At 45.1% G+C, this 12,713-nt stretch overlaps 1 protein-coding gene across 1 annotated transcript in view; it reads right to left on the reverse strand.

The window, feature by feature from the left end:
- LOC140694905 (trafficking protein particle complex subunit 9-like) overlaps window positions 1-12,713 on the reverse strand; it is an 83,962-nt gene that overhangs the window by 19,669 nt on the left and 51,580 nt on the right. Inside the window, exon 11 of the mRNA XM_072957921.1 lies at window positions 3,190-3,408. Within this exon, the coding sequence (XP_072814022.1) occupies window positions 3,316-3,408 (93 nt within the window). The 3' untranslated portion in view covers window positions 3,190-3,315. The remainder of the gene's footprint in view (window positions 1-3,189; window positions 3,409-12,713) is intronic.

The following is a 12,713-nucleotide window of genomic DNA, read 5'->3' on the forward strand; positions in this document are numbered from 1 at the left end:
CTGAGGCAAACCACAGACCCAGCTCTGAATGCCCACTGGCTGGAGCAGAGAGGAAGCTACTGCCCTTTTAGCAGTCCCTTTGCCCAACAGATCCAGGTAAGCCAGCTACTTAGGAGAAGGCCATGTTGTCCTGATACTCAGAAAAACCAGCCTCGTAAAGGGAAAAAATAGTGGCATGGATTTTAGACCCAATTCTGCCCCTTTATGAAGGCAAAGTAAAGTAAATGGCACGGGGAAGTTGAATGCAAAAAAAAAAAAATTAAAGAACCAAACGGTGACCGCTTCCTCCAACAGCGTCCCCTGCAGCTGTCACCTCCGTGGCGGCCACATCCTCACCAGTGACCGTCGGCCAGGAAGCGACGTCACGCACGTCACACAGCGACAGCCAGGAACCGCGTGCTGAGCACGTTTGTGTAAAAGCAGGAATCGAGCAAAATGCTGCAGAGTTTGACCTTACAAGTTTAAATACTCCATGAAAAGAATCCCTGAGCAGCCGACTAAATCAATTCACATCTTACTTCTTCAAAACAATGAAACAAATTTAATAAGGGCGCATTTGTCACCAAATAAAAGGAGGACCAAACATGTTCCTCAAAAGCAAGGATTTCAACAGGTATCAAACACCAGTGGGTGATGAGCTAACAAAGCAAATATTCCAAAAAATTAGAAAATAAAAAATGACTAAGATAATAGATGGATCAAAACAGCTGTTAAGTTGTTGCTTTTTAAAGCGATGGAGACTGTACGGAGGGCAATCTGGCTATTTCAAATGCAGGGTGTGCACAGCCCACATTTTCAGAAGCAACAACATGCTCACTGGGCAGTACAAGTGAAAAAGGAGTAAAGAAAAAGGAAAAGAGGAACAAGAGAAAATTAGAATCACACAAGAACAAAAATAATTTTGACTGCATGTACAAGAATTTATGTGAGTGTGTGAGGCCAGGGACGCGGGGATGGTGAGGCCCAACCTCACCTCCTGCTCAAGGGAAAGCAGGGGCCTGAGGGGAGCGGCGCTGCCGGGGGACCACAACGTGTTCAGCTCCCCTAACCAAAATTCGACCTACAAGCGACTAGGCAGCTTTTGAGCTACAAATTATTGTCGCATTTCAGTCTGGACCGTTTTACTCACTTCCACCAAGAGTAGCAGGAGAGAATGAGGCTCTGCTCCTGCACCAAAGCATTGTTTAAAAAATTAATGACTGTGGAATAGTAAAAGAAACAATGGAGTAAAAGTGACTGGAGGAGAATGTGCTTGACCCGAGCTCACTGGCCGCGTTATCTCAATGACGTTCAGATGCTGGCTGAGCCCTTATGGTACCAGAATAGACAGACCCACAAGGAGGCAGGTTTAATGCGCTGAACCACTGTGGGCTAAGTACACATCCGGCTACTCCGCCAAGTCCCAAGGGCAGACTTCAAAAGGCAAAAACAAGCTGGCATTCTCTGGTGGGTCTGCAGACTCAGAGACAAGCATTTGTTGAGCAAAAATGTCACCAGTGCCTCCTATGACAAAAGAAGTGGCACTGGCGTGGGGGCTGGGGCAGGGCTCCAGGCTTCCACTGCTCACTCACCAGTCTGTCCAGGGGGAGAAGGTGGTCCCTGCTTAGGTTTCGCTGATGCACCTACTTGACTAATGTCTGGGGCCTCAGCAGGAGTTGACAGATGAGGTGAACGGAGCGAGACTCTGTGTAGCACGGTGCTGGGAGCTATGCCCTCAGCAGTGCCCAGGCTCCTAAACATGCCAGCTCATCTCCAAGAAGCAGATGGGGAGTGCGGGCATGTAGATCACAGGGCCCTGTGAGGACAAGTACAGATCATGGCCACGACATGCCTCTCCTCTTCCTTAAGCCATAGAGGTATTTCTGGGGAGGAACAGAAAATTCATCCAGAGCCTGCTAGGTGGGCTCTCGCAGGTGGGACTAGTGTCCCCTGTGCTTCTCACTCACAGGGCTGGTCTAGACATTCTTTTTATTAATTCCCTAGCATCTTCTCCTCCAACTTACCAACAACCAGAAAGTAGGATCTGATCTTAGGTAAGTTCAAGAATCACAGAGCACCACCTCCAAAGCGGGCCCGGTAGCACATGCCAGGTCTTCTGACCGCCACCTGTGGGACCACCATGAGCCCTCTCCAGACTCAAGGACCGAGGCCGTAGGCCGGGGGGACACAGCTTCCCTCACTCACCCCAGCAAAGGGGGACCACGTCTCGGCAAAGGCATCTCACCCTCTTCAGCCCGAGGGAAAACATGATAGATATACGGGGAAACAGAGCAGAAGGTGGGGGGTAGGCAGCCCAGAAGAGCTCATCTGTACTTCCGAGGCAAAGTGGGGCCATTGACTTAATCACAGGGACAAAGTGGGAATGAACATTTCCCTGCTCTGTCCCATACACCGTGATACGCCTTTCCCTGCATAAGGAGTTCATTAGGAAGTCCCTGGCGGTGTTTCTGATGTCCTAACTTGGCATGGTGGCTGTCGGGCAGGAAGAGACGGCCTGAGCTGAAAAGGTGCTGGGCCTGGGAGGCAGGTGACAGCGGCTCCAGCCGCAGCTCAACCAGCGCCTCGTTCTGCCTCTCGGGGCTCAGCATCTCATCTATAAGCAAAGGGATGAGCATGTACCAGGACAGGCTGCGCAACAGAAATGAAATGAGAGCCATGTAAAGAAAGTTTCCCAGTTGCCACGTTTAAAATTTGAAACAAAGAAACAAACCAACAAACAAAAAACAAATACTAGAATGTGATTTTAAGAACAGATCTTACTTAATCTACTGTATGTAAAATACTATTATTTTGACATGTAATCAATATAGGAAGTAGAGAGATAGTTTATGTACTTTTACTAGACAAGCCTCAGCGTCTGATGTGCATTTGACCTACAGTACATCTCAGCTGAGTCCAGCCTCTTCCCCAGTGCTCCTAGCATCAGTGGCTTTGGCTACTTTATTGGACAGCAACTCCAGGGGTCCCACCATGTTCCTGGCTGTAAAGCGGGAGTAAGTGTCCACACTAACCCTAAAAGGATCTCTCTGAAATAAAGGCGGATTCACTTTGAAATGTCTGGAAACCGGCGGGCTGCACCTCCCTCCCCCCTTGGCTACAAGATTGACTTCTTCCTTGCTGATCCCTTTCTGGATGTAGGGAAGCAATCCAGCACACAGCCAAGGTGGACTGGCTTCCAGGTTAACTTACCTGCTGTCTGTGTCCAGTCCCATGAAGTCCTCCTTCTCAAACGGGATGCAGGGGAGGGGGATCTTGTCCCCAGAATTCTTGGGGCCACCATCCAGCCACTTGGACTTGAGCAAGATGAAGAGTGACTCAGTGAAGTCCTCGATCCTCTTCTCCACCACCCTGCAGTACTCTTAGATTGAAGGCAACGTCGGTGCGCGTCTGCTCGGCTACCTCCCCATGCTGCACAAAGACAAAAAGCTGAGAGTCATTAAGCGATGTGCCATACAGCTCCTCTGCATGTGGAGCTTCTCGAAGGCCTTGGCAGAGAGACATTCGGTAATGGTGACAAGGCCCACGACCTTGGGGTGTTTCTGGAAGACGCTCCACCGATTCTCGGGCACATAGCGGTGCCTGTAGTGGATACAGAGTGTCCACTGGGAGCCACAAGGGCTGATATGGCTAACCGAGGTGAGTAGCTGATAGCTGCAAAAGAAATTCTCCTCTGAGATGATCTCTATGGATTGGACCACAACGGGACGAGTCTGGTGGTCCTCAGCACACTGCACGTAGTCAGGGATGCTCATGTTGCAGGCCCTGCCGAGAGGGGAGAGGAGATCGAGGTACATTCTCTGCTGTGTGCTACGGGCCCATCTGGGTTGCGGTGACCTGGTGTGTACCAGCCAGAAGACAAGGGAAGCCAAAGCAAATCCAAGGGTACAGTTTGTCCTCAGAGTCTGCATATGGCTACTGTAGCTCGGATCACATTACCCAGCTTTTGGTCTAGGCTTCCTGCCTCTGCAGAGAAAGGTCATTTCTTATTTTCTATTTCCAAGCACCTAGCAAGGCCCTGATGCAAAGTCACTGCTCAAAAATGCTGAATAAAGAAATGAACAAAGGAAATGCTTCCCCAACCCCCTTCAGCAGAATATAAAGAGAAGGACCACAGTAGGATCAAAAGATCTGGATTCCTATTCAATTTATTTGAACTCCTAAGCTTCATAATAATGGATAAGAAAACTTGCCTTGGGGTAGAGGGTACTGTTCATTGGTGGAGCACATGCTTAGCATGTACGAGGTCCTGGGTTCAAACCCCAGTACCTCATTTTAAAAAATCAAACAAATAAATACACCTAATTTCCCTCCTGAAAAAGTATTTTTTAATTCAAAAGTCAAAAAACACCTTGCAATTGACACAACATTGTAAACTTGACTATACTTCAATTGAAAAAAAAGCCTTGCCTTACAAGAATATATCTGGATTACGGATGTTTGAAAATGTAAAATGCATAGGGTACCACCTGCATAAAAGGAGGTGACTGTACACACGTTCTATCCCTCCTTTATGAGTTATACTTCCTTTGGGGGGGTTATAACCTCTCAGAGCTAATTTTCTCAGATTAAAAAATATAAACATTACTTGATTCTCAGTACTGCTGAAGAATCAGATAACTCTATGAAAGCATCTGACCCACAGAGTTTACTCAATAAATGTTTGTTGAATGAATGAATAAACAAGCAAAGTGAATGCTGCTCCCTGCCACAAACCATCATAATGGTACTGCCTGGAAATCCCAAGTCCACGTTCACCCGACTCTGCATTAACAATGTGGGTGACCTGGACAGGCCTGCGTGCTTCACGAAGCCCCAGTTTAATCGTGAATAGAAATAAGGGCAATAACACAAACCTCAAATTGTTAGTGAGTCAGTAATGAATTGTACCCCAACACTGCATGATGGAACCATTAAGAAAACTGGGCAAAGGGTCCATAGGCCCTCTCCATATAATCTCTTACTACCACATGGGAATCTACATTACATCTCAAAATTAAAAGTCTAATATTTTAAAGAGGTTATCGAGGTTAGGTGAGCTCACTGTCTCAAATAAGGAACACACAGTACAAATAGGACAATGCCCAGCCCATGAGATACACTCAGTTAACATTCCCACTGAGCCCACTAGTCCCTCCAACTTCAGAGCAAGAGGATGGGTCCTCGTGGCAACAGGCCACAGCACCTGAAGCTAACAAAGCTAATGGTGTCCACTTAAAAGAGCCCCTGTCACCACCCTTGTTCTAATTTTCTATTTGTAATTTTTTTCTTTTCATTAAATTGGAACTCCAAATTGCATAGAATTCTTACCAGATATCATGATGGCAGCCCTTCAAAACCTGACCACAGAGATCATGATGGCAGCCCTTCTTGGTGAAACAATAAAATGAAAAGCCATTTCCACAAGACCTCTGTGTAAATCTACTAGGGAACTTCATCCTGGACTGAGGAAGAGGACTGGGGAGTAGGGGGTAAACTGGGACACGGAGAAATATGGGCCACCTGTCCCACAATGGACTTTAGACTCACCCTCACCCTCCAGGAACTTCTAAATACACACAGACAGAGTGCTATGGACAAGAATTTTTTTTAAACAAATCCCTGAATCCCTAGCAGATCTTGTTTCTACCGAGACACAAATGTCTTATTTGTATAATGTTTCACAGAAGCCTTAAAATATTATCACCCCAACTTGACACATCAAGAAACTGAGGTAGAGAAGTTTATCACATTCTACAAGATTAGAGAGAGGCCACGTCAGACACCGTATTTAAATCCAAGTCCCTGCTCCGTTGCTCACACTAGAAAGTGTCACATACTGCCTCTTTCCTGCCCTCTCCCTGCAATAAATCTCTGAAGAGTCTTTTCTGTGTCACCTGCAATCAAAATCACATCAATTTTTCACAAAGAGCTATGTCACTCCTTGGAGGACATACCAAAATCTAAAGGGTTGGGTTGAGAGGAGATATTTGCATTTTCTGTTTCTCAAAGGAAACATGGCTTTAAAAGAAACTGAAAAGTATTTATCTAGTCTAAGCGCTCATTGTGCACAGAAAGAAACGGAGGCTCAGAGGAGAAGAGGAAAGGGCGTTATTAACAAATATTGCCTCAGCGCAGCACTAAGCCAGCCCTGGGCACTTCTGGGGGAGGATCTGGAAGGCCCAGGAAAATGAGTGTTAGAAAATAGAAAGAGAAGAAGAATATAAGGTCCCGTCTCTACACCACCATACCATGAATTTCCACCAAATTACCCAGTATGGGTGCAGCCAATAGTAAGGTTGTCTAAACAGGTTATTGAAACCTGGAATTCTCAACCATAGTGGAAATTCCAGCATTTACTGTGCTTTTTTCCCAGTTCAATCATCAATTCAGTGGGCATTCTGTACCAGGGACTACACGAGACCTGGAGTTCTCCCAAATAAAGATCTCTATTACCACGTGTGCAAACCACATAAAGGCAACCAGAAGAAAAGCGCCCACAGATAAGATGGAATTACTGAAACTGAAAGCAGCCAAAGAGCATATATTACTAGGAAAAATGGTGCTCCTATAAATGGACTCATGGACATAGAAAGCAAACTGTATTTAGCAGGCAGGAAAGGAGGGATTAACAGATACAAATTAGTAAATATAAAATAAATGACAAGGACCTGCTATATAACACAGGGAACTATATTCAATTTCTTGTATTGAGTTATACTAAAAACAATCTAAAACATATGTATATACATATGCATATGTTTATAACTGAATCTCTGCTGTACACCTGAAACTAACATTGTAAATTGACTACACTTAAATAAAAAATAATTTAAAAAATAAGTAAAAATAAAAGCAACGCCATTAAGAAAAAATAAAAGAACTCTCTAATCCCCTTAGCTGTAGGTGGTGGAGAATTCTGGTTGTAAACACCAAGTCCACTGGATCACTCCAGCAATGGCTGTCACTCTTTCTGACCATCAGAGAGTCACTTGCTTCACTGAGGTTTCTTTTCTCTTCTGTGAAAGGCTACAGCTGCAACTAACGATGTATAGAATCTCATCATTCACAAGCCCAACAAGTAGTGAGGACTTCCCATGGGCCAGGCTCTGGACAAAGGAAAATATAGGGTCCGAAATATATTCATGGGTAGAAGAAGTTTGTGCCATAAAGACGTTAATTCTTCCTGTTTTGATAGACAGATTCATTGCAATTCTGATTAGAATTCCTACCAGATTTTTCTTGGAATGTAACAAGTGAATTTATGGTCAAGATTAGCCAAGAAATTTCTTTAGAACCACCACTGGGGAGGGGTGGATAGGTCATTAATTTCCACTGCTCTTTCTGAAGTGATAAAAACGTTCTGGAATAATAATGGTTGCACAACTGTGAATATGCTAAAAGCTGCTGAATTTTACCATTTAAATGGATGTACTTCATGGTGTGTGAACTATATCACAATAACGCTGTTATATGAAAAAATATTTCTTGACAAATATTTTTCTTTTTATACCACTAGTCTGTCCCACAATTTAAGAAAAACAAAAAACCAATACAAACAAAACTGTGCCAGGAGTTCTTTAGGACTGCAATATCCCTGGGTCTCCAAGGCCTCTGGTGATGCTGTTCCTGTTAACACACACTAGCTGGGCTGGGCTAGCTAGGGACTGTAACTATCTTTTTAAAATTGACTGTCACACGTTTCACCCTTGGAGAGGGAAGGAAGGAGGATATCACAGCTTCATGCCTTCAGCTCATTTTTAACAGAACCAAGCCCTGCTTTCACCACTGTTAATCCCTCTCACTATAAAAACACGTGACATCAACAAGCACCGCCATCATAACACCTGAAAGTGTTCAAGATACTTACCTGCGGCAGAAACACTGAGGGAGGAGACAGAAGCTTGCTCAGCACTGATGCTCCCTTTTCCCGACTCCACCAGGTGAAGCTGGGCGCTACAGCCAGAGGCTCTCAGTCCGGGGAGCAGCACACACGCCACTGAGCTGGTCCTGAGGGAGGGTGAAAGGGAAAGGAGGGCAGCCCTAGGGGGGAGGGAAAGGGGGGGTGCGGGCTGCAGCCCCGCTCGGAGGCCAGCCCCAGCACCAGCATAAGCCGCCCGCTCCCGTCCAGGTCCGCAGACCACGCCCGCCCGGGAAACAGCCCGCCCATTGGTGGGGACAGGCAGGCGGCCGAGGAGAGGAAGCCCGGGAGGAGAGGACTCGCGGGCGGGAGAGGGGAAGGGGACGCCAGCCGTGGACTGAGGGGATCCCGGCTGCGTGAGAGGTGGCAGGCGCACACCTGGACCTGGACAGCTGTGGCCGGGGCGCCGGGGCAGGTGGTGCTGTCAGAAGGGTCTGGCCAGAGAAATTCAGCTGAACACGGGCTGACTGGCGCCCTTGGGGGCTGTGAAAGGCGGATCACCCTCCCGAAGCCGCCTGAACCCTTTCCCTGGAGCCCCCCACCTTGCACTTCCACAGCCAGAAGCCCCGGCCCCAGGCAGGAACCAAAGGCCTAACGGGCGACAGAGTTGAGAAGCATTTGGGGCCAATCCCCGGCTCGGACATGGAGCTTCGAACCAGGGGACCACCAGGCACCGACAGCGCATGCGCAGGAGGGACATGGATCCTCTCTGGATTCTGCGAGAGAAGGTGGGACAGCGAGGGAGGGAGAAGATGGGAGCGGGTGGAGAAGAGGGGAAAAGTGGAGGGATACAGATGGACAGGAAGAGCAGAGAAGGGATGGGTCTGGATAGGGGAGTGTCGTAGCGGAGTTGGAGAGAAAAAGCTTTACCTCTAGGGCACCCTGAGATGGCAGACCTACCTCTGTACCCTTCTGTAACCGTTCAAGTCTCGCAGCTCATGTTTTACCTCCCTGATCCAGCCCTCCATCAGATGCTTCTGCAGAAACACTACGGGGATCACACCCGTTGCCCCCATGCGGAGCTGGGTTTTCTGTTGCTCTGAGAACCAAGCACCCGCAGGTGTTGTCGCTCAGAACTTCCTTGGGAAGAGTACATATTCCCCTTTTACACGCTGGGAAACAGGCAGGAAGGATCACTGCCTTAGCTCCACTGTCCCAGGTGTTGGGCTGGCGGGGAGTGGTGTGGTACAAGATCAGAGCCCCAGACAGAGCAGACTGCCTGAGTGTTGGTGCATAGTCCCCATCCCTCCTGGGTAAACCATACCCCAACCTAGTGGAAACATCAAGGGCTCACAGTGGTTTCCTGGGGGTGGGAGAGCTGTCCTCATGTGAAGGAAAAGTCCAGCTGGGCTAACAAGCTAAGTCACAAATCTAAGTGTGATAAGTGTCGGTTTACTGATCTAAGTTCTGCTGGGCTATCTCGTAAATCTGAAGTTTAGTGTCAGTTTATTGGGCTAACAACCTAACTCGTAATTCCAAGCTCAACAAGTGTCAGTAATGTGAACTATTACAAATTGATAAGTTCCAGTGTACTGATTCCTTGCATTTTGTTCTTTGAGTCTTATTGGCTAATATCCCCTTACTTGTATTGAAGTCTTTAAAACCTCATGTGCACGTCTTGGAGGTGCTCAGAAATTCGGAGCAGAAGCCCCTCTGAGCCCGCCGGCATAATAATTCTGAGTACTCCAGCACTCCGATTGGTGCTTGTTTCTTGGCTGGCCTGTTTCCATAACACTCAGCTCCAGTGCCCTGCTTTCTAGGTAGATAGGAGTGTTACCAAGTCCAAATTCATACTCCTCAGTGCAGGACAGGCCAATAAGTTTGGAAACCAGATGTTGGGGCTTGGAATAGCAAGTTTCTGTAGACCTAGTTGGCAAACTAATGTTCTGGAAAACCATCTCCCCAAGTCACAATTCAGGCTCCTTTCCTACGCGCTTGGTTGTTGCAAACTTCTTAGTGTAGGAATTCCTTCTTGTTAGAATCCTTTGTTCTTACAGCTATCTGCGTGGGTCAGATCCCTGTAAATCTCCAACAAAACAAACGTTATTTTCTATTCTGCAATTTGCTATCTTTTAATGAATGAAAAAATTTTAAATATCCTTAAAGGTCAGAGCTTAAGAATAAGCTCTCCTGTGTATTTCAGGCTCTAGGCAACAATTTTTTACAAGCAAGATGAAGCCTAGGAGACAGAGCATAGGGTTAAATTCAAAGGAACAGATCTAATATGGAGTCAGATTTGTTCTGTTCTATTACCCGGGCAGAAGCCACTTGAGGATTTAAATCTCTTTAAGTTAAAAATAACTAAAATTTTAAAGGAATTTACATACATAGGTGGGAATGTGCAAAGCATATCTGGAAAAGCACACAAAAGATAGTAAACAGTGGCATCTCCAGACAGGGCTGAAAGAACAGAGGATGAGGGAAAACTTCTTTCACTTGTGTATTTTTGTGCTCTGTTTGAGTTTTTTTTTTTAACCTTTTGCTTGCATTTCTTTTTCAGTTAAAATAATGTGTAATGGAGCAAAGGAGTAACTAGCTTAGCAAATACAGCAGCCATGGAATCACTAAGTCATCACTTTTGATTTAAGCCAGAAACATTTATTGACTCTCTCCAATGTGCTCAGTCCTGTTTTAAGACTTCTTTTATTATAATAATAAAATAATAATTTTATTTTATTATAATAATAAAATAATAATAATAATTATTATTATTATTATACTATTATTATTTCTAGTACTATTACTATTACTATTATTACTATTATTTTATGAAATAATAACATGGTATACCTCACCCCTGCCCATGACTGGTGGAAAACCAACTGAGTTTTTCTTGTGTTGTTTTCCAAGGAGTAGAGATGAGTTTATAAACAGAACACATCTTCAGGGCAAAACAGGCAGTGTGCATTACCAGCAGGCCAGACAGCAATGAAGGGTTTTCAATTGAGGCGCAAAGAAGCTGAGAGAGAAAGCCTCAAGGACACTACAAAAAGCTGCCCAAACTGCCATCTCCATGGTACTACTGAAATAGGAAAGAACAAATCTGACTCCACATTTGATCTGTTTCTTTGACTTTAACAAAGCCAAGTTAATATGCTCCGGTCTTTTCATGGGTTATGATGTCACAGAGGAAACGGACAGGTCAACAAGGAACCACTCTGTCGTGATCACGGAGCCGGGGAAAGGGATGGGTTGCAAGATGTATGAAGCAGCCGCAACTGTGCCCGTGCTTCTAGGCAGGTATCCAAAATCGCCTCGACAAGGTGTCAAACATTTGTGCCCACATCCTCATCAACAGACATGTATTAAAGACAAATGGAAACATATAAAAGGCCAATACCCTTGCTGGGTACACCGTCCAAAGAACAAAGTCTCAGTTTGACAACTGGCCATCTCGGTTCCATGGGATTCATTCTTGGAGAACCTTAAAAACCACTCTTCTGTCCTCAAGAATTGCTGCATATTTGTCCTATCTTTGGCTAAGGGATGCAGCACGTTCAAGTGAACTTTAATGTCTGCACAGATTTGACTGTCTTTCTCCAGGTTCATTTGTCCATTCCAATGAGGCCTGAGCTATGTCCATCCTCCGTAAGATCTATTCCCTCCAGTGACAGTTCATTGAGCCTGCAATTAAAAGCCAAGTGAACAAGACTGTCCTCAGCTAAAAATTTCACCCACCCTTCACTGTTTTCTTAATCTCCTCTCCTGGCTAATTGCAACAGACTAACACCTCCCTCCACCAAGATTACCAACTATGTCATTTTGTCTCCCCAAAGAGAAAGTAAGGTCCATAATAGAGGAGACAACTACATAGTCACCTCTGAATTCGTAGCATATAGAACTGTTAATAAATAGATCTATGATTATGGCTTCTTTCCTTTAAAACCTTTCTGGTTATTTGAATGAGACCTTGGAAGGGAGGTGTTTGCTGTCCAGTATCTTGATCCACAAGACTCTGGAGGCCTTTTTCAGAATGGCTGTTCACTGATTCATTCAAAACACAACTTATCAATCAAGGAGTATCTGTGCTTTTCTGCCAGGTGTTTGTGGTCACTCTAATGCCAGAACAACTTTAAATTATATCCTTACTTTGGATTTGTTATTTTTCCCCTCTTCCAACAAAATTGACTTTCCTTAATTTCTTGCCTTGAGGAATTTTTTTTTTTTCCTATTTCACCCTTTAGTAAACCAAGATCCTCAGGATGGGCTTGGCCCATAATATGATCCCCCATCCAACTCCTAGTGTCAGAGGCCTGGGGCTCACATCCTGCCCTCCTGTCAAGGCAACTGAAAATCAGTTCAGGATCAAACCAGCACCCCAGGGATTCTAAGGCTCGCATATCTCCCAGAAACCCTGCTTTCTCATTTGTCTTGCATTCTGAGAATTTTCCCTCACTTTCTTGACAATTAGTTGTGCAGCTTGAAAGATGAGGAAGGAAGGTTTTATTTCTTAATCAGCATTTTAAGGAACTTGTGTAATGAAAGTTTTCACGAGTTTCTAGAACCCTCCATTGCTGAGAAAGAAAACACACTAGACATTTTCTAAATTTAGCTCCCATGTGCATTTTTTCTTTGTTTTTGTTTTCTTAACTGCTAACAGACATTTTTTAATTAAAAAAAAATAAGGCCCCAAAAAGGATAGAACACTGAAGGGGCAATCAAAATTAAAGGGCAAAGACAGAAAAATGATAACTACTCTACAAAGTTAATATAATACATACACTATGTATCAGATCAGCAATTCTCAGTAACAGCTAATTGAAACATGACCATGAGGTAAAATTTCTCTCCTGTCAGGACATGGCCAACAGAAAAT

The sequence above is a fragment of the Vicugna pacos genome, unplaced genomic scaffold (assembly GCF_048564905.1).
Source record: "Vicugna pacos unplaced genomic scaffold, VicPac4 scaffold_110, whole genome shotgun sequence".
In the NCBI taxonomy this organism is placed as follows: domain Eukaryota; kingdom Metazoa; phylum Chordata; class Mammalia; order Artiodactyla; family Camelidae; genus Vicugna; species Vicugna pacos.